We start from the raw sequence: 22,307 nt of genomic DNA on the forward strand, positions 1-22,307 counted from the left end.
CCCACGCTTTACTTCCCTTCTGAAGGAAGAACCCACATTTTGTGAGTATGTCGGGAGTGGGATTCGATCCCAGGTCCTCGGCGTGAATGAATTCTTTCGGAAAATTTCTGGAGCAATTCCTTCGGAAATTCATGGAGGAACTCCTTCGGAAAATGCTTAAGGATCTCCTTCGCAAAATTCCTGGAGGAATTCCTTCGGAAATTCATAGAGGAATTCCTTCGGTATTTCCTGGAGGAATTCCTCTGGAAATTCCTCGAGGAATTTCTTCGGAAATTCGTGGAGGGATTCCGTCGGAAAATTTCTGGAGGAATTCCTTTGGAAATTCATGTAGGAATTCCTTCGGAAAATTCTTTAGAAATTCCTTCGCAAAATTCATGGAGGAATTCATTTGGAAATTCATGGAGGAATTCCTTCGGACATTCATGGAGGAATTCCTTCGGAAATTCCAGGAGGACATCCTTTAAAAATTCCAAGAGGAATTCCTTTGAAAATTCCTAGAAGAATTTCTTCGGAAATTCTTGGAGGAATTCCTCCGAAAATTCCTCGAGGAATTTCTTCGGAAATTCGTAGAGGAATTCCGTCGGAAAATTTCTGGAAGAATTCCTTCGGAAATTCATGGAGGCTTCCTTTGGAAAATCCTTTAGAAATTCCTTGGCAAAATTCCTGGAGGAATTTGTTCGGCAATTCATGGAGGAGTTCCTTCGAAAATTCATGGAGGGATTTCTTCGGACATTCATGGAGGAATTCCTTCGGAAATTCCAGGAGGAAATCCTTAGAAAATTCCAAGAGGAAGTCCCTTGAAAATTCCTGGAAGAATTCCTTCGGAAATTCCTGGAGGAATTCCTCCGGAAATTCCTAGAGTAAAGCCTCCAGAAATTTGTGGAGGAATTTTCCGAAATTTCCTGGAGGAATTTCTCCGGAAGTTCCTGAAGGATTTCCCTCGGAAATTCCTAGAGGAATTGCCACGGAAATTCCTCGAGGAATTCTTTCGGAAATACATGGAGGAATTCCTTCGCAAAATTCCTGGTGGAATTACATCGGAAATTCATGGAGAAATTCCTTTGGAAATTTCCAATGGAATTTCTCCAGGAATTTCCGACAGAATTTCTCCTGGAATTTCTGAAGGAATTCTTCCTGGAATTTCAAAAAAAAAATCGTTCAGGAATTTCCAAAAGAGTTTCTGTAGGAATTTCCGAAGGAATTTCCAATGGAATTCCTCCGGGAATTTTCAAAACAATTCCTCCAAGAATTTCCGAAATAATTGCTCCACGAATTTCAGAAGGAATGCATCCAAGAGATTCCGGAGGGATTTCTCCAGGAATTTCCGAAAGAATTCCTGCAGGATTTTCAAAAGGAATTCCTCCATGAATCTTCAAACGAATTCGTCCAGCAATTTCCGAAAGAATTCCTCCAGGAATTTTTGAAGGAATTCCTAACGGAATTTGTAAAGGAATTCCTCCATGAATTTTCGAGGGAATTCCTCTTGGAATTTCCAAAAATAAAATCCAAAAAGACTTTCCGAAAAAATTTCTCCAGAAATTTCTGAAGGAATTCCTCCTGGAATTTCCGAAAGAATACCTCCAGAAATTTCCAAAGGAATTCGTCCAGTAATTTCCGAAGGAATTCCTCCAGGAATCATAAAAAGCATCCCTCTAAGAAGTTTAGAATGACTTTTTCCAGGAATGTCCTAAGGAATTCATCCAAGGATTTTCTCAGGAATTTCTCTATAGATTTCTGAAAGAATTCCTCCAGAAATTTCCGGAGGTATTCATCCAAGATTTTTCGAGGGAACTCCCCAAGGAATTTCCGAAGGAATTCCTCCAGAAATTTCCGAAAGAATTCCTTCAGGAATTTCCGAAGGAATTCCTTCAGAAATTTCCGAAGGAATTCTTCCAGGAATTTGTGAAGGGATTCCTCCAAGAATTTTGAAAGGAATTCCTTCCGGAATTTTTAAGGAATTCCTCCAGGATTTTTTGAAGGAATTGCTTCAGGAATTTCCGAAGCAATTCCTCCCGGAATTTCCGAAAGAATTCCTCCAGGAATTCCTAAAGAAATTCCTTCTGGAATTTCCGAATGAATTCCTCCAGGAATCTCCAAAGCAATTTCCGAAGGAATTCCTCCAGAAATTTCCGAATGTATTCATCCAAGATTTTTCGAAGGACCTCGCCAAGGAATTTCCGATGGAATTCCTCCAGTAATTTCCGAACGAAGTCCTTCAGGAATTTCCGATGGAATTTCTTCAGAAATTTCCGAAGGAATTCTTCCAGGATTTTGCGAACGGATTCCTCCAAGAATTTTGGAAAGAATTCCTCCAGGAATTTCCAATGGATTTCGTCCAGCAATTTCCGATGGAATTCCTTCAGGAATTCCTTTCCGAAAGAATGTCTCCAGGAATTCCTAAAGGAATTTCTCCTGGACTTTCCGAATGAATTCCTCCGGGAATCTCCAAAGAAATTCGTCCAACAATTTCCGAAGGAATTCCTCCCGAAATTTCTGAAAGAATTCCTCCAGGATTTTTTTGAAGGAATTCCTAATGGAATTTCCGAAGGAATTCCAGGATTTCCTTCAGGATTTTCTGAAGGAATCCTGCTAGGAATTTCCGACGGTATTCCTCCAGGAATTAAAAAAAAATCTAAAAAACAATTCCGAAAAAATTCCTCCAGGAATTTCTGAAGGAATTCCTCCATGAATTTCCGAAGGAATTCCTCCAGGAATTTCCGAAAGAATACCTCCAGGAATTTCAGAAGGAATTCTTCCAGTAATTGCCGAAGAAATTATTGCAGGAATTTCCGAAGGAATTCCTCCTAGAAATTCCAATGAAATTCGTCCAGCAATTTCCGAAGGAATTCCTCGCGGAATTTCCGAAGGAATTCCTCGCGGAATTTCTGAAAGAATTCCTCCAGGAACTCCTAAAGGAATTCCTGAAATTCCAAAGGAATTCATCCAGCAATTTCCGAAGGAATTCCTACCGAAATTTCTGAAAGAATTTCTCCAGGAATTTCCGAAAGAGTTCCTCCTGGAATTTCCGATGGAATTCCTCCAGGAATTCCGCTAGGAATTTCCGAAGGAATTCCTGCAAGAATTTCCAAAAAAAATCCAAAAAGTATTTCCGATAAAAATCCTTCACGACTTTCCGAAGAAATTCCTCCAGGAATTTTCAATGACATTCGTCCAGCAATTTCTGAAGAAATTCCTCCAAGAATTTCCAAAAGCATTCCTCCAGTTATTTTGTCAAGGAATTACGTAAGGAATTCACCTAAGGATTTCCTGATTTCCTCACGAATTTCTCTATGGATTTCTGAAAGAACTCCTCCAGGAATCTCCAAAGGTATTCATCCAAGATTTTCCCAAGGAACTGCCCAAGGAATTTCCGAAGGAATTCTTCCAGGAATTTCGGAAGGAATTGCTCCAGGAATTTCCGAAGGAATTTCTTCAGGAATTTCCGAAGGAATTCCTTCAGAAATTTCCAATGGAATTTGCGAAGGGATTAGTCCAGGAATTTTGGATGGAATTCTTTCAGGAATTTCCAAAGGAATTCCTCCAGGTATTTCCGAAGGGATACCCATTGGAATTTTTGAAGATATTCCTCCAAGAATTTCCGAAGGAATTCCTGCATACATTAAAAAAAATACGAGGATGCAGGAGAATTTTTTTTTACTAGTCAAAAACAGTTCTGATCATCTAAGTTTTTCGGTTAAGTTAGAATATAGTTGCTCGGTCAGGGGGGGGGCACGGCCCCCCCCTGCCCCCCCTTGGCTACGCCCTTGAGTACATACATTGGTTACAATGTATATGAAGAGCTGCATTTCAAACTGATCAGAAAGCGGATGGTTTAATTACAGTTCCGATCCAAATCGTTGATTCGAACCGAACCGTATGTGACAGAAATGGGCGCTGGAACTGGAAGTACACAAATCGATCTCCTATGGCTACTGAATTGAATTACCTTTGTGTTATCAAAAACAGCTGTGTTGCTGAGATTACTGAGCTAATCTCTGTGAACAACAATATAAACACTGATTACTAAGGTCACCCCTTGAAGTGGATCATAGCATCCATCGGCACGACTCTTATTGCGACAAATTGTAATGAATATAGAATAACGTTACCTTACGTGGAATGTATAACGTACAATAAGAATCTTTGTATTGAAATACATGGTGACATCACCATCTTAACGATCATGATTCATTCATTTCAATTTGAAATCCATTCAATCTCTTTATTTTGAGTTATTTTCATTTCATAGTCTGCAAAAGTATATTGCAGATGTTTTCAAACAATTATTGATATATTTTTGCCTTTCTTGTGCACTAAGTGTACTGGAAAGGCTATATGTTGACTCAAAAAACGATTTTTTGAAAAAAGGCCCGGAGGATCAACTCGCATATACCAATCAACTCAGTTCGACGAATTGAAATGATGTCTGTATGTGTGTATGTATGTATGTCTGTGCGCAAAATAAGTTCACTCATTTTTAAGGCACTTCCCATTGGCCGATATTACGGATTATAGCTCGAATCGAACCGGAACTTTACCGCATTGTTTGCTATTGAAAATGGTCCGGATCGGTCAAGGCGTTCCGGAATTATGACCTATGACCATTTCAGTGATTCGGACCAGCACCGGTAGAACTGGCCGTATATAAAACTGAACCAAGCCCCACCATGCGACACATAAAACTATGTCGGTTTTTGTAACCTTTATCATGGTTGACAAATTTTATGCGGAAATCAACACTGGAGACCAGAAATACCACGATGTCGGCCCTGAATTCAAGATGGCGGCCTAATATACAAGATTGAGGCTCAAAATTCAAGATGGCATATGATTGATGAAGTTCTATGCTCTAAAACCATGCAATATGGGTATATTTGGTATGGGAAGATGCCCGGAGTCCAAAAATGACAACCCGAATATCCAAGATGGCGGCCTTAAACTCAAAACTTAAGATGGCAGCTGTTTAATGGTGTTTTGGGCTCCAAAACCATGTATTATGGGTATATTTGGTACGGGATAGCAGTCTGGACTCCAAAAATAGCAACCAGAATATCCAAGATGGCTGGCAAATCAAGATGGCAGCTGTTTAATATTTTTCAGACTCCAAAACCAAGCAATAAAGGTTTATGTATTAGGTATGGGAAAGAATACTGGACTTCCAAAATGGCGACCAGAGTACACAGACTCTTAGGGGGAACGAGGGGTATGAACGAAAGTCTACGAGGGGGGAGGGGGGTCCTGAGTTGGCCAAAGCAAATAGCAACCAGTTCGATATAATGGATATAATAGAATAATAGAATACATTTAGGCGTTGCACAAAAGGTGTAAGTGCAGCTGCCAATCGGAATCGCTCACGTAGTGCCCAGGTGGACAACATAGCTGTAAATAAGGATAAGTTACAATTTACAGAATTCATTGGTGTTTTAAGCTATAAAACCACGCAATATGGGTATATTTGGTATGGGAAAGATGACTGGAATCCAAAAATGACGACCAAAATATCCAAGATGGTGGTCCAAAATCCTAGATGGTGGCTCGAAATTCAAGATGGCGGCCAGAATATTCAAGATGATGATCTAATTTCTAATGTCGTTTTCGTTTTTGCGGGGGTGCTACACCGGTGCAGCACTTTTGCACCGAAAATGTTCGTTTTTGATTTTCGTGATGCACCGGTGTAGCACTTTTTCTGCACCGCTCATGATAGTGCAGCACTCAGAAATTCGGGAGTGTAGCAGGTGTACACCGCGTCCACCAATCAGCGTTTGTAAAGTTGTCAATATTTTGGTGTTTATACACGCACACCAATGCAACTACACCAAAAACGTTCGTTTTTTCAGCGCAAAGTGTAACACGGAACGGTGTAGCACCGCCGCAAAAACGAAAACGACATAAGATGCCGTCCCAAAATTCAAGATGGTGGCTATTCAATGGTGTTTTGGGCCAACAAATCGTTCAATGAGGGTATATTTGGTATAGGGAGGATTTCCGGAGTGCAAATATAGCAACCAGAATAACCAAGACGGCGGTCCAATATTTAAGATGGCGGCTGTTTAATGGAGTTGCGGGCTGGTTTTAACCATTCAATATGGGTACATATACATATGGTTTAAGGAAGTAGTCTGGAGTTCAAAATGGCCACCACAATTTCCAAGTTGGTAGACTTAAATCCAAAATGGGGGCTCAAAATTCAAGATTGCGGCTTTATTATAAGAGTTAAAGACTCAAACATCAGAAGCCAGATAAACGATACGATTCCATGCAATGGATTTTTGTTAATCTTATGAAAGTATGATATTCATTAACATATCACTTGAGTTTTGTTGAAATGGGTTGTTCGAAGGCACGAGAAAGGCGCCAGTATCGCTTGGTGGATTAATTTGTTTTTTCTTTTTTTTATACAGTAAGGTCCCGATTTTGTCAGCCTCTGGTAGCACTTTAGACTGACAAAATCAGAACATTTTTTAAAACATTTTTTTTATTCATGAAAAATTGTTCTGAGCTCGTCTGAAACAGTAGTATCGAGGAAGGAATTGAGGATATACCTAGATGGGAAGGGTTTGCTTTGTGTTAAAAAAATCGAGTGGGTGTTAAGTGCACAGAAAAAAATGAGATTTTAAAGTGAACATTGGGCATAATGAATGTTTTTTTTACAGCAGGACTATTAAATCTTTCATTTCTTTTTCTTTTCACAACATCCCTACTCGAACATAGCCTCCTCCCCTTATAGCAATTGTAATCTACAGAAACTGATCAGCGTAGCTTCAATCATAACGTTTTAGCTTTAGCTTTCAACGAATGAAAATGAAACAACATCTGATTGACTAGTATGTCATAACTGATACTGGCCGAATTGGCTATGTTTTCGCAGCCTCTCCACTTTAATTTCTAGAACCTAATCTCTAAAAAAATCTCTTGAGAAATCTTTGAAGAAGCTTTTGGAAAAAAAATCCTGGAGAAATTACCCGAGGAATTTCGGGACGTAACGATCAAGGCATTCCTGAAGGATTCTTTTAAGTAGTTTCTACAATAACCTTTACAGGTGCTCCGGATGAATCCCTTATCTAATTTCCGAAAAAATCTTTACAGCAATCTCCGTAGAAATCCCTAGCGGCCTGCTTGGAGCATTCCCTAAAAAATCATTAAAGGAATTCCTATCCCAAGAAACAGAAATAGCTGAATAACAGCTCCTTAAGCTGAAGTTTGCTTAAAACCTGTTTGTTCAGCAGTTGTACAGTTAAAATGTTTGCTGGGATTGCAATCTTTGAAGAATTCTGTTAGGATATCAGATGAAATGTCTTGAGAAATCCATGAAGCATTCCCTGAAAAATCATTAAAGGAATTCCTATTGCAATCTTTGAAGAATTCTGTTAGGATATCAGATGAAATGTCTTGAGAAATCCATGAAGGAATTTCTGAAAAAAAAAGTACTGGGGAAATATCTGGAGCAGTTCCAGGAGAAATCACAGCAGAACTGGGATGGTAAATTCCACCATGAATACCAAAGGTCAACTAACGCTCTAGGGCACTTGCGGAAATACTACGGTCGGTTGAATGAAAAACATCGTTTTTCCATAGTAATCCCATACAAACTTTAAAGGGCTTGTGGAGTCTCAATTTTCAACCAAATGAGCTCAAATTTTGGGAGAAGGCATAGAATCTGGTTACGAATCGAAAAAGCGGTGTGGAGCAAAAACGATTTTTTGAACCACGCTAATGAATACCTGGAAGAATTCCGATAGCAATTCCTGAAGCAATGTCAGCAGGAAATCTACAACATAAATCTTATAATCAATTTCTGGAGAAATCCCAACAAGTAAACCTGGAGGAATCTTCGAGATGCCGGAGAGAAGAAGTAAATTGGTAGACTTGTAATCACAACAACAGGCATCGTGTATGGTTTGTTATGTTCCAGAGGAAATTAAAAAGAATAGTCTCCAAGCCTATATCAAGACCAACAATTGAAAAGGCATGTTTCTGTCGGCTTGAGGCCTCCTGAACTCCACCCATACACTTCACCACTACTAACAGGAAGCGCAAATATCAAGCTTTCTGATAGTGGTAGTGAGATGCGTGGGCGGATGTCCTCAAGTCGACAGAAACGTGATATTGATGTGGCCTTTTCAATTGTTGATCTTGGGATATGATGTTTCTACCAGTTTTTGTACGCAAACATTACGAAAAATGTGTGCAATCATCGTCAGCTCGTTGTATTAAGAAACGCTACACGGTTCTACACCACTACACACAAACACTTCTTTCCAATCCGAGACAAACCCAGATCGCGTCTAAAAATGCTGGGCGCGCTGGGCTTTGTCTGATGGTACTTTTCGCTTACAACGAGAGCAGCTAGAAGCCGCTGGTTTTGAAACTCGAACTGATGCATTTCCCATGGGAAATTGGCCAAATAATCGAATGCTGATGGTTTAATGCTGTGCCGACCTCAGAAAGAGATCCATTTTGCCCCATTTTACCCTAAAACAACCATTGTCAATGAGTATACTTTCATAACTCTACACGCCGCTGTTATTTTTGTATATGAATTGACGAATATAATATTATGTTTTCAGAATCGACTGATGAAGAGTATACACTCCCGTTCAAAAGTTTGGGGTCACCCCCTCAAAAACATGTCATTTTTTTAGGCCCATATCTCCGCCAATTTGCGTCCGATTTCAAAACCCTAGGTTTCATTCAAAAGATAATAAGTCAAAGAAACTTTGAACATGATTTAAAAGAAACTTTTTCAGAAAATTTTGTATGTAAACTTAACCCAAAGTTGCCAAATTTTCTAAAAAATGAATATAAACTTACGGCAGTGTCGCTGGAAGTTGGGTCGACCAAATTTTAAGATGAGAGCGGTAATATGACCCATTTTCTATTAGCTTTCAACTGCTTTTTACAGAACTCAGCTAAAAAATCTAGAAAAAAAGTTATTAAGTAAATTAATCATTGATGTCATCGACCAAAAGTTTGGGGTCACCCCTCAAAATGCTGTATCGGCCAAAAGTTTGGGGTCACTTTCGTAAAACATGGAAAAGTGATTTGTTGATATCCTCGTCATCTATAGTTCAATTTTAATTATTTTTGGCTCATTTCAAAGATAATTAACTAAATTTACGTTTGATGTCTTCAACTTAACGTATTTAACGATTTTTGTATATAAAAATGTTATGTAAAGTTAGCACATTTCACCACGCTTCAAAAAATGAGGCAACTTTACGTTAAGTTTTAGTATGTAAATTTCAACAAATATGTGTGGTTCAATGTCTATGCAGTAAGTATCATTCATTTTGTTTCAAATAAGCCAAGAAGAATTAAAATTGAATGAAAGATAACAAAGATATCAACAAATCACTTTTCCATGTTTTACGATAGTGACCCCAAACTTTTGGCCGATACAGCATTTTGAGGGGTGACCCCAAACTTTTGGTCGATGACATCAATGATTAATTTACTTAATAACTTTTTTTCTAGATTTTTTAGCTAAGTTCTGTAAAAAGCAGTTGAAAGCTAATAGAAAATGGGTCATATTACCGCTCTCATCTTGAAATTTGGTCGACCCAACTTCCAGCGACACTGCCGTAAGTTTATATTCATTTTTTAGAAAATTTGGCAACTTTGGGTGAAGTTTACATACAAAATTTTTTGAAAAAGTTTCTTTTAAATCATGTTCAAAGTTTCTTTGACTTATTATCTTTTGAATGAAACCTAGGGTTTTGAAATCGGACGCAAATTGGCGGAGATATGGGCCTAAAAAAATGACATGTTTTTGAGGGGGTGACCCCAAACTTTTGAACGGGAGTGTATATGTAGGTATTTGTATAGTGCAGAGCCCTAGCAGGCATTCCGGAGGAATACTAGCAGGAATTCCGGAGGAATCCTAGCAGAAATTCCGGAGGAATAATAACAGGAATTCTGGCAAAATTCCAACAGGAATTCCTAGAGAAACCTGGAATATTTCCAGATAATTCCCTGTTAGGATACCTCCGGATACCACTGTCAGAATTCTCATGGAATCCCTCTCAGAACTTCCCCGGCATCCCAATACATTGGAAGGAATCACGAGAGAAATCTCAGGTAAAATAAACACCACGAGAACCTTTTATAAATATCCCAGCTGAAACTCCTGTAGAACACCATGAAGGAACTCTGGAAGAAAGCTCACAGAAATTCCTTAAAGATATTACAGGAAAAACTTTGGAAGAAATCTCGGGAGGAACTCCTGTAGCAACTCTGAAAGAAATTATGGGAAGGTCTCCTGGGGAAGTCCCAAGAGGAACACCGGAAATAATTCTAGACGAACATTTGAAAAGGGCCTATCTGCTTTTTGTAAACAAACATGTTTCTGTCTCTGTAGGGCCCATCTGCATCCACGCACATCAACACCCTTAACAGATAGCTTGAAGAACACTCTTCCTGATAGAGGTGTTGATGTGCGTGGGTGGATGCAGATAGGCCCTGCAGAGACAAAAACATGTTTGTTTAGGCAAAGCAAATAGGCCCTTTTCAAATGTTCGTCTAGAATTGCGTAAAATATCCAAGAAGAATCCCGAGATAAATTATGCGACAGCATCCAATTTATCCCGATAAAAACTCTTGTAGAGAATTGGTGATAAATTCTGGTGGAAATCCTACGAAAAGTGGCGATTAAAAGTAGAGGTTATGTCGTAAAAATTTGGAAGTTTGAAAGGGAAATATCAGTTCCCTATCAGCTTAAGTATTATTTTTTGATAAATTTACCGGTGAATCAATTTTTTCTACCCGGTTTTCGCAAAAAAGATTATCTGGCACTACTCAATCACTAATATAAGAAATGGGATTTCACGTAACATAACCTCTCTTTAGGAGGCTAATTTCTTAAAGCAGAACGCAGGAGAAACTCCGCGAAAAATCCCACGAGGGGCTCTGGGAGCAATACCGGAATTAAATTCTGTAGCATCCCCGTGCTACAGTCCTGAAAAAAATACTGGAAGGAATCCGGAAGTATACCTATTTGGGAAAAAATCAAAAGGGAATACCAAGAAAAATGGCATGAAAAATACGGAAGGAATTTTGTGAGAAATCCTGGCAGGTATTCCAGGAAATATTCCTGCGAAAATTACAGAAAAAAAACGCTGACGAAATTCATGGAAAAATCCTTGTAGTGGAAATTCTATATGGATGTTAACTTGCAGGTTCATCTACGTGGATTTTCAGCATCATATCGGAAACATCGGCTTGCCGGAGTTATCTGTTAGGTCTAGGAGCCTTCCTTTGTATTCCAGGTTTATCTAGATAATTTCTTGATTTGAATTGCTTTGCGAAGAATTTTTAACGTCTTCACCACAAGCTACCAGTAAGAACCATCATCATCGGGAAAATACGTTTTGATTCAAACCAACAATTCAGTAATCCCTATGGACTCTTCTTTTGAGTAGATCTACAAGTAGGGGCTGTCCATAAACCACGTGGTCATGGGGGGGGGGGGGGGGGTTCGGCCAATGATCATTTTGTATGGACAAATAAAACTTTTTGTATTGACTAATGACCACGCGGGGGGGTTAAAAGTCCCAAAAAATGACCACGTGGTTTATGGACAGCCCCGTAGTAATATTCACTAATTTTTTATCCATACCACCCAATATTTTATTTTGTTATCGGAGTAAAATTTCCCTGAGTACCGTCAAACGGGGTGTCTTGCAATATTTTCAGCTTTGACTAACAAAAAATGTGGTTGAGAGATAATTTTACAATTCAAACTTCTTGCAATAGTTTTAATGACCGGGCCCTCTATAGAATGGAGTGAAAAAGTTATATGTTTATTTAACTTTTTCACTTAAAAAAAGTCAAATCGCGTCATTTTTCAAAGAAGTCGTAGTGCGGGGTGACTTGCAACACTCAGTGTAATTCTGTTTTTTTACCTAGCAAATCATATTTTTATGTTTACATATGTTGAACAAGTATTCGCATTACTATTACGATATAGTTTGGTTTGACATTCACATGTTCGCCTTAAGTTTTTCATAAGAAACTAGATTTTGGATTTTATATGGAAATATTAGGCTTAAAAACACCAAGTTTCTAACTTCCTATTTTACATAAGTTTTACTAAGTTTTTAGTTCACATGATGATCCTCCAGTATGTTGTTGATGAAATATTAGCTAAACGTTTCATTATTAGTTTTTTGGAGTTCTGAATTGTTAAGAAAATAAGTGTTGCAAGCACCCCGTCTGGGTACAATATTTCAAAACATTTGATTATAACAAACATATTTCAATAGTTTTTTAAAGTAAAATGGAAATTCTTATATCTCATAAGGTAAAGCAACCGCATATAGAATATTATTTCTGAGAAATTACTTTGACATTATTTTCTAGGCAACGATTCAAGGCTCACATTTTTACCGCTTTTTTAGGCTAATATCAAATATATGAATATTTTGTTGAAACTATGTAAATAAAAGTACAAATCGTGACTACTACTGAGAAAGTATGTAGACTTTATAGTTCAATTGAGTTGTGGTATGTAAACGTCAGAATTTTATGTTTTATTGATAGACAAAACCAGACGATATCAAGTGTTGCAAGTCGCCCCGTTGGACGGTACTCAAGATATCAAGCATAACTTTTCAATTCGACGTAACTCGTAAATGTAAACAAATCCGGGTTTTCAACTGCATGTATGATTAATAAAGCAAATTAAAGAATCCACATCAATGTTTGTCGATTAATTGCTTAATTTGTATAACTAAGCATATGTTACGAAACGACGTATCTAACTATTGTTATGTTAACAACTTTGCTGATAGATACACCGTTTTGATATATGAGAAAACCAAACGACGTATCTAGCCAAAATCCAAAGTAACAGATACAGCAAACTGGAACCATACAAAAGCGACGTATCTGGCATGACGTATCTCTAACCAACCCGGTGTATGTGATTTTTGTAAAAATTCATTGTAAAAATTATATGGAAAGAGTAGGTTTGGTTTCTTACCTAGTGAATGCTCTATCCCTGGTGATGTAAAGCACGAAAAAACTTATGAAAAGTCTTTTTATATAAAAACCATTTTGGTAAAATGGTCGTCAACATTGACCATGAATTTACTCAGATCAGTGAAAAAGATAGATACGTCGATTTGAAAAATTATGCTTGAAATGTTTATTATTGCTGGGTGATTCGGCACTGTAGTTTTGTGATCATAGATATCAGAACAGAACTGGAAACAGTTTGGAGCACATGTATTTTTAGTTTATAAAGAAAAAAAATAATTAAAAACGTAGGGTGGGGCGGGGCAAGATGGGTCGCGGGGCAAGATGGGTCAGTGCCATTTTTGGGCGCATTACTCATGTTTTGATTATGTTAACAATTTTGTTAGATGACCACCATGAATATACAAAAGTTTGGGGCATTGATTGAAAAATTATTCACTCTCATTGGAAATAAAAAATAAAATGGTTTTTAGCCATTTTTCTTATGCGATACATCCCATACAATCTCCATATAAACGGCCGAGGGGCAAGATGGGTCACCTTCAATTTTGAACGTATTTTTGGAGCATTCAAAACTTATTTATTTTTTATTACAAGATTATAACTGACTTCAATCAAGCGGAATGAACGCTTACAATTATAACATAAAATTATGATAATTTTTTAGTGAAAACATCGATTTTCAAGTCGCCTGAGGACCACTCGAATTGTAAAGTTTTTTTATATTCCAAATAAATTAATAAAATTTTTACTAGTAGCTCTTGTTTACTCAGTATGGATATGGAGCATATATGAATGCGGAACAAATCATATATTTTGACGTTTTTCGTTGAGAAAATGTGAATTACCTAAAAGGTGACCCATCTTGCCCCGCCCTTTTTTCACGACGCAAAATCGATCACTTTTTAAAACTTCTTGTTTAACATCATATTTTTTATTTAATGATCTTTTTATCGACTTTTAGCATAGCTAACTAGTGTATTGAAGAGTGACGGACGAATACAAACCAATACGATTTGTATTTAGAAAGATATGGTGATGCATCCTTAGGTGACCCATCTTGCCCCGTCCCACCCTAATGATTAGAACATAAACATTAGCGTGGTACAAAAAAATCGGTAACTAATTAATAAGGCATGCGATTTCAATGCGGTCTTCGACAAAGTTGTAGCTTATAGAGTAACCTATAAGCACCATGGGTCAACTAACGCTCTAGGATTTGGGGAACTACTACGAACGATTGAATGAAAATCATCGTTTTCCCATAGTAATTTCCATACAAACTTTGAAGGGCTTGTGCAGTCTCAATTTTCGACCAAATGTGCTCAAATTTTAGGAGAAGGCATAGAATCTGGTTATAAATTGAATAAGCGATGTGGAGCAATAACAGTTTTTTGAACCACGCTAATAAACATAGAATTACGTTCAAAACCGCATTTCATACTGTTTATAACGACATTATGTTTGCTTTACTACTCCCTGTTCTGGAAGTTTTGGATCCTGATAGCTAACATAATTTATGATTATTTCATTTCTGAATACTTAAAGATAATATATATATTATATGGTGACTTTGGGTATTATCGGCAGGCTTGTTCTCTTCATCATGGGGGTATTTATCGGCCAAATTGCCTGAAACTTTTTCACATAACAGGCGTATAACATATAGCAGGTCAAAATTCAATGAATTCAAATTATTTGCAATGTAATAAAATAGCAAATGTTTAATTTGCTGTTCTTCAACTAGCTATCAAGTATATTGACCAAAAAAAATATATGCATTATGAATAATATTATCCATCGATGTCTATAAATGCGATTACTCACCAGTCACTTGTATATGTGTTGGACTCCACATTTTTGCTTCGGAGCTAATTCCTACACAGATGATGCGTCAGCAACCTCTGGCGGGCGCTGCTTGCTGGTCTACGTTATCTGAAGAATGTTTTCCGCTCGATCAGCTCCACCTTCCCCAATCAGCAATCCCGTTAGCTGCTAAAATCTTCTCCAATCATCAAACGCAAATTTCTTGCGAAAGGCAGCACTTCCCGAATATTTCGAACTAAAAAGCCACACAGTAGGCCGATTCAGCAACAGATTGCTTTGTCGTCGGATTTCACCGATGACGACGACGATGCATTCAGCCTACTAGATAGACGGATTGCATACCACGACGGCGATAAGTTTCACTCGCCCGTATTAATCTCTTGCGCCTAGGCAGCGACGAGCAGTCGAGCAAACAGCAGTAGTAGGCTGGGTAAATACACTTTCTGGGAGATTTCCACCTTGGCGCGCCGTTCACTCTGCCAAATGGTCAGTCAACCATTCAGCCTTCCCGTTTCACTCTGTGGTGCCTCTCCTATTAATTGTAATTGGTTAACACTCCTTCCGACACCCAACTTGCAGCACACAGATTCACGGACAATTTAGGAGCTGCTTCCACCGACCCAGACCCACGACACGGATTCAACACATCCTGCCACGGACAAAGACGATTGATCTTCCGCGGATGACACTCCACAAATCGACACGAATTACCTTCCGACGAAAGTAAATAACGTAAATGACTCACCGCGCGCAGCAGATTGGAATCGAAAGGTGTAGAAAACAATAAAAACTGAATGAAAAAAAATATCACGAGACCAACGAGACGAGCAACATAATGCTAACGGAACGGAGTGACGGATCGAACTGGTAGTCTGGCCACGGAGACACGGTCGCAGCAGCTCTCGAACTCGGATCGAACGATGCACGACGAAGAAAAAACAGATGCGATTAATCCACCTGTAGCATGACGTGCCTAATATGACACGAAAAGAGTTGGATATGCATATGCATATGCATACAACTTGATTCCATAAAAGTTAGGAATGATGTGACGGATGTGATTTAACGTATATGTGTCTCTGTTTTAATTTATTTTTGATAATATTATGAAATTTGTCGAGATAAATTAAACAATGATTTTTTTAATGCAAAAGTACAATACTTTTCGCTTGCCATGGCGATAAAACAGTAAAATTGAACAACATCCAGCCACACGTCAACAAACTGAAACGTCATGTATCTACACTGAAGCAAAAAGATGTTTCGTGTCTGACGGGAAAGTCCATTAGCGTGTTCGAAAAGGGGCAAGAGCATTAAATTGATAGTAGGGTAGCGAGCCACTTGAGCATGGTATTTTTGGGCACTCTCTCGCTACAACTCATGTCGAATTCGTTTATTCCCGACGGTGCACTGCACCGGTGTAGCAATTGACACCGGAAAAACGAACGATTTTGGTGCAATTTGTTGACAGCTTTTGATGGTATTAGTAAGAGCGCGTGAGAGCGTCAATGAAACCAATAAAGGATATCAAAAATAAACATAATCAATGTTTTCATGATTTCTGTGATGAACAAAATTATTTTTTATTTATTTTTATTTTTTACTTTCTACATCCAATTTAACAATTTTAAAAGTTTTCAGTAATCCACTTGTATTTACATGATAAACTTGTAATGATAAATGTTACTTGAAAATTATCTAATGTTTTAACACTCCTACATTATTTATCTTCTTCAAATTCTCGTAATATATTATTTTTTCAAATAAAAGAAACTTTTTAGAACTTAACCATTTCCGTTACCCAATAAAAAAGGATGCTCACATACAATTGTAAACGATTTACGTGCACAAATTCAACATAAAAAATGTTAGAGGCACTTCAATAGAAAAAGTTTAGCTACAACGTTAAAAGGAAAATAAATAAAAGCCTTTTAAAACACAAAGTTATTGAAATGCAACTCATATTAAAAACGCTATAACCATCCTTTAGTGGCATTTGTTTGACTTTCAATGTAATTCAAAAATTCAATATTTGTTGTAAGAAAACAAAATAGAATTTACGGTTTTTTAAACTGTTTGTACCTACAAAATGTTACTTCAGTAATATTTCAGTCCAATTTGAATTAATAGATTTTTATTCTATTCTGGGCTTATCATAAATGTCCCAAGTAACCACAAGCATTATATCATTACATTAATTCAATCGTATTGTAGTTTAGCTAATGTGAGATAACTTTTATCATACACCTGTCAAGTAATAAAGCGTTTACTCTACATTATGAAAGCATTGAAGCATTAAAGGATTTTGACAGTTCGGTATAGTTCTATAGCGACGTTGTTTAATGCTTCATTGCATTACCAGGTTAAAAGCTTTATAGCAATCAATAATGCAAGGATTTATTACTTTATACATGCCTTTACTAATGCTTTCATCGTTGTAAACAGAAAAAAAAACTCAGTTCGAAAAAAATCTGTAAAACATTTTTAGAAACACAACCATTCAAAAGAAAAGAAAAACAAACCCAAATTTTCATGGATTGCTGCGTAGAACTTGGATTATTATGCTCAGATGTTGCTGTTTGAAAATTTATATTGCGTATGGTTTTTCTGGTTTCTGTTTGGGACTTGAAGACAATCAGATGCTGAGGGAACAAAAATTATGTGGGGTTGAGATATTGGTTTCCTTATTTAACATAGCGCCCCGATTTCATAAAAGAAATGATAGAAGTGAGCACGTATGAAAATAATAATAAGAACAGAATCAACACAGACTAATTTATATCTTTATATTATCTTCGTTTGTGGAATCAATCGGTTCTGTAGTCGCTTGTTTTCGAATGGATTTGGGAGAGTAAGATAACTGATGGCATTCAGACCCTCTAGCACAACTTTTTAGAGCTGCTGAAAACACAACTCAATAAAGCACGAGCTGAGTATACGTTACTTTATGTTGCACATTTTTCCAGGTGCAAAATACATGGTAGTCGTAGCACAGTGTTAGCGCGTCCGAGTTTCATCGCGGTCCAGTTTCAGCAGTCTAGGTTCAATTCCCGAAACAGAATATAAAACATCAGTGCGAGAGTATCGGAACAGGTATGAGAAGATAAAAATAGACAGAAAAATGAAAAAAATACTTTTTTTCTTTTGTTGACATGATGCCTTAAGTATGCATTCCATACTATTTCATTGCATTAGCTATATGGCACAAGCATTTTATATGCTTTAGCAATCGCCACAGTAAAGCTTGCTTTAAATCAACAATAGTAGCGCCACTTTCGACTTTAAACCTACTTTAATTATACCTATATGACAAAACAACTTTATATCGCATGTCATATAATGTACTATAAAGCAAAATTAATGCTCTATATCCAGCGTCATGGTTACTTGGGGTATTACGTCAATTTCTTTCATAATTAATAGATCACCATGCGATTGAAAATTCTAATGATTAATATTATTAAAAGTAATCCACATATTTGCGATTATCAAAAAATAGTGAAGGAAAAAATATACGTTGAATCAACTCTTTGAAATTTCATGTTACCGATAAATTTTGAAAATTCCTCAGAAGTTGAAAGCGTGATAATCATCGATCAAGTTTAAATAATTTTTAAACGCACAGATTCGCAGTTTGGAAATTGAAACATCTCAAAATAAACGAATATCCAAGAAAACTCTGGAGCTCGATTTGAATAGGTCGTATGTGCTTTTGTCGATATAAAATTCGATCAGTATATTTTAGTAATAGTAGTGATATGGATGATATTTCTGTGGATTTTAATGATAAAACCGAAAGCCTGTTTTGTAAGGAATGGGTTGTGTGGTAGTTTAACAGCTCGATGAGTAGGCCGAGCTCTTGGAATTATCATTATCAGTATAACTGTCAAGAGAGAAGAACCACATTGGCGACGAACGAACCCCGTTTGCTTTCGGCCCCTCGAAACAATCATCGAAGCGTTTGCCAAAACGACTTTGGACGCGATTTTGTAGATCCAATCCAGACAATGAAAAAAAATCAAGATCCGTTGTCCGTGAAAGAACGTGCAAGTGCTGCAAGTAAAGCTGAACATCAAGAAGGAACTCTTCCTGGTCTGCCGAGAATATGGGACATCCTGCGAGGAAAAAAAATCAAGCCAAACAATTTGTTGTCTAGGCAACGAACTTCGGTTACCTGAATCGGACAAAACAATCAAGTTCCTTTTCAAGGAACTGCCCCAGGAACGGACTCCATCCGTTGAGTTGGGCGAAAGTATTATCAAGTTCACCATAATGGTGAACTGCCTCAGGAACGGATTAAATCCGTTGAGTTAGGCGATAAAATTATGAAGTTCACCCAAAGGTGGACTGCCTCAGGAGCGGTTGAAATCCGTTGAGTTAGGCGACAACATTACCAAGCTCAAGTTCCCTCGCAAGGGACTGCCCCAGGAACGGATTCCATCCGTTGAGTTGGGCGAAACAATTATCAAGTTTACCTTAATGGTAAACTGCCTCAGGAGCGGATTCAATCCGTTGAGTTAGGCGATAACATTATGAAGTTCACCCAAAAGGTGGACTGCCTCAGGAACGGATTCTGTCCGTTGAGTTAGGCGACGAGATTTCCAAGTTCACTTCAAAGGTGGATTGCTTCAAAAACAAAGTTCTCCGTTTAGACGAAATAGTGGATCTGCGGTTAACGGACTATGGTCAGTTTCGAAAGAAAAGGAGATGTGGTAGTTTAACAGCTCGATGAGTAGGCCGAGCTCTTGGAATTATCATTATCAGTATAACTGTCAAGAGAGAAGCACCACAGGTTGTATGTATAAATTTTGTTGAATTTCAACAGTTTCCGCTATAAGAAGCGAATCCAACTGATCGAGTTTTATATCGACGAAAGCACATACGACCTATTCAAATCGAGCTCCAGAACTGTTTGCCTCATGCCGAAGAGAAAATCATTATTCCTACCAAAACAAAACCACGATACAAGTTCAGCGATATGCATGTATTGGTAAAACTAGCTTTGTACCTGCTACACCGCGCTCAAACTGGGTGTAGCATTTTCTTGCACCGGTGCCAATCGGGTGTCAAAACAGAACAGTACCTGCGAATAAACGAACGGTTTCGGTGAAAGTTTGCTACACCCGGTGGCAAAGCGGTGCAGGCGGTGCAAATAAACGAATTCGACATCAGTTACAGCGGCCGTTCGCTTGTTGACACTAAAGTGCATCGAAATGCAGTGACAGCATAACTGTCAGAACGATATTGATAGCTTTTTCAATTGCAAAAACTTGTCAAACGTTGCAATTAGTGGACTTGCAATTGGGTTCTTTAGGGGTATCCAGATTATTGCATAATCGGAATCTCCTTCGAAAAATTAGTCGAAATCCAAATTTTCAGCATTTTTGGTGCCCGGGATCTATTTTTAAAATGCATTTAAAGTTTGTATGGGCAAATTTTTTTGTTCGGGGCGAACTGTCACTTTATCGATTGAACTGTCTTGGAACTATCATTCTATCCACGGAAATTAAAAATGTTTTGTTTATTTGACCATCAAAACAATGGAATTGGAACGCAATAAAATCACCTTATACTCAGAAAAATGAGCTCTTTCGATTGGACTAAAAGAAAATGGCAATATTTGATTCGCTAAACAACCCAATTAAAAAGCGTTGCAACTAGCGGGTTTGCAACGAGCGAACGGCCGCTGTAGTTCCAAATCTAGGGTTTTTAAATTTAGAATGATGTATTGATTGTTTGATTTTATACGAAAGAGCACCTCTTTCTGAGCCACTACACGAAAAGAAAAGTAATAGTTTTTATTATTAGAAATAGGTTATTGATTTTATTCCAATCTAACTTATAACATTCATTTCGCTACCTTATAAACTTTCAAATAAAACCTAATAAAGCGTATAACGTGTCCTAGTGAAAAGTATAAGTTTTGCCTAATGGCGAAAATATATTTGGCAAAACTTATACTTTCGATAATGTTTGGGATTGAAAATTTTCAACATGGCACTCGGCGCAGAAGAAGCCAGAAAACCAGGCAGATCGTTCTTCAGGTTGTTTCTCTTTGGAGATATTTATGTTTGGGTAAGTAAAAATTAAATTGTTTCATTACATTACTTGATAATCCATTAATTTACGCTCTCAGGTAAGATACCAATGGAATCCACATTTATTGACTCCCAGCATGGATTTCCCGATTTCCACACAATCAAGCACACCGTCACGGAAGTGGCCATCATTACCACCAAGCTACTCCGTCCGCGGTCTCAATCAAGCTGCAAGAGGAAGAACGTAAGCGCAATGATAACTGCGTGGCGGAAGTATCCTCGGAACATGGCATTATTCAGGTCAACGCGGAGACAAAGGAGATGATAAAGCAGTCGGACGCGAAGGAAAATCGTCATCCCGAGCACCAACGCGTCATAACCTTGGTAGTAACAGAGCTACGGTGATCGGTCTTGGGTTCCCGTTGGGATGCTCTATAGAATGTCCCACAGTTTCCCGCGAGCCGCGATAATGTGCTTTGTATTTTAAGCTGTATTTTAACAATAAAAATAAACATTGAGGTATAATTATGCGCTTTTTCATACATTGTTTTAACATGTTTTTAATGAAAAATAAGAAGTATCAATCAAAACAAAACATAGTATATATTAATAGTTTTCTCTAATACCTTGTATAATGCACGTAATTAACATTATTAGGAAAAGTACATGAAAAGTATGAGAATAACTTATATTTATCATTATGTTTTTTCTAATATAATTTAAAAAGATTTCACATAATTTTCATTTGGCAAACGAAATGGCAAAAATGTATTACATTTTCTTATACATTTGATAAGGAATTTTCTTTTCGTGTATGATTTTTTTCAGATTTTTAGAATTTAATTGGGTTTTTAAATTAAGAAAAAATCAATGATTTTTTATTTTTGAACGAAAGAGCACCTTTTTCTGAGCCGCTATGATTTTTTTTAGATTTTTAGAACTTTATTTTGGTATCTAAAATCAATTTCAAAGAGATTTTTTGAAATCACCTTTTGACAGCTGGGCAACTGCTTGACAGCTCCGCTCAGTACAAAATGCGACAAGGGGTGATTCGACAAATCGCTCCCATACAAATTTCAAATTGATTTTTAAATAGGTTCCCGGGCACCAAAATTGACGAAAATTTGGATTTCGGCTCAGTTTGGCATGCAGATTCAAGGGGAATGACATATCCTTTTCTAACCGGAATATCCGCATTTATCCGTTTCAAACCGTCGCTAACCGCGTCTAACTTCTGCTCACTTAGCAGCTCGCTTAGCAACGGTTAGCGACGGTTAGAAACGGATAAATGCGGATATTCCGGTTAGAAAAGGATATGTCATTCCCCTTGAGCCGGCCTTCTGATACCTGACAGGCGACAGGCCCTTATGAAAGGATAGTATTTCAGGCCAAATCACCTTTTCTTACTTACCGTGTACAGGAAAAGCCTTTTCGCCTAACCTGTTTCATTTTCCGCCCGTTCCATGT

At 37.7% G+C, this 22,307-nt stretch overlaps 1 protein-coding gene across 2 annotated transcripts in view; it reads right to left on the reverse strand.

The window, feature by feature from the left end:
• The window catches only part of LOC109405359 (rab11 family-interacting protein 5), a 52,209-nt gene extending 36,478 nt beyond the window's left edge, over positions 1 to 15,731 (reverse strand). Inside the window, exon 1 of one of the 2 annotated variants that reach the window (XM_062843179.1) lies at positions 14,803 to 15,731. In XM_062843179.1, coding sequence (XP_062699163.1) covers positions 14,803 to 14,833 — 31 coding nt within the window. In that variant the 5' untranslated portion in view covers positions 14,834 to 15,731. The remainder of the gene's footprint in view (positions 1 to 14,802) is intronic. The other variant, XM_029859715.2, reaches the window with a different exon arrangement.
• Positions 15,732 to 22,307: the final 6,576 nt, after the last annotated feature.

The sequence above is a fragment of the Aedes albopictus genome, chromosome 1 (assembly GCF_035046485.1).
Source record: "Aedes albopictus strain Foshan chromosome 1, AalbF5, whole genome shotgun sequence".
NCBI classification, from domain to species: domain Eukaryota; kingdom Metazoa; phylum Arthropoda; class Insecta; order Diptera; family Culicidae; genus Aedes; species Aedes albopictus.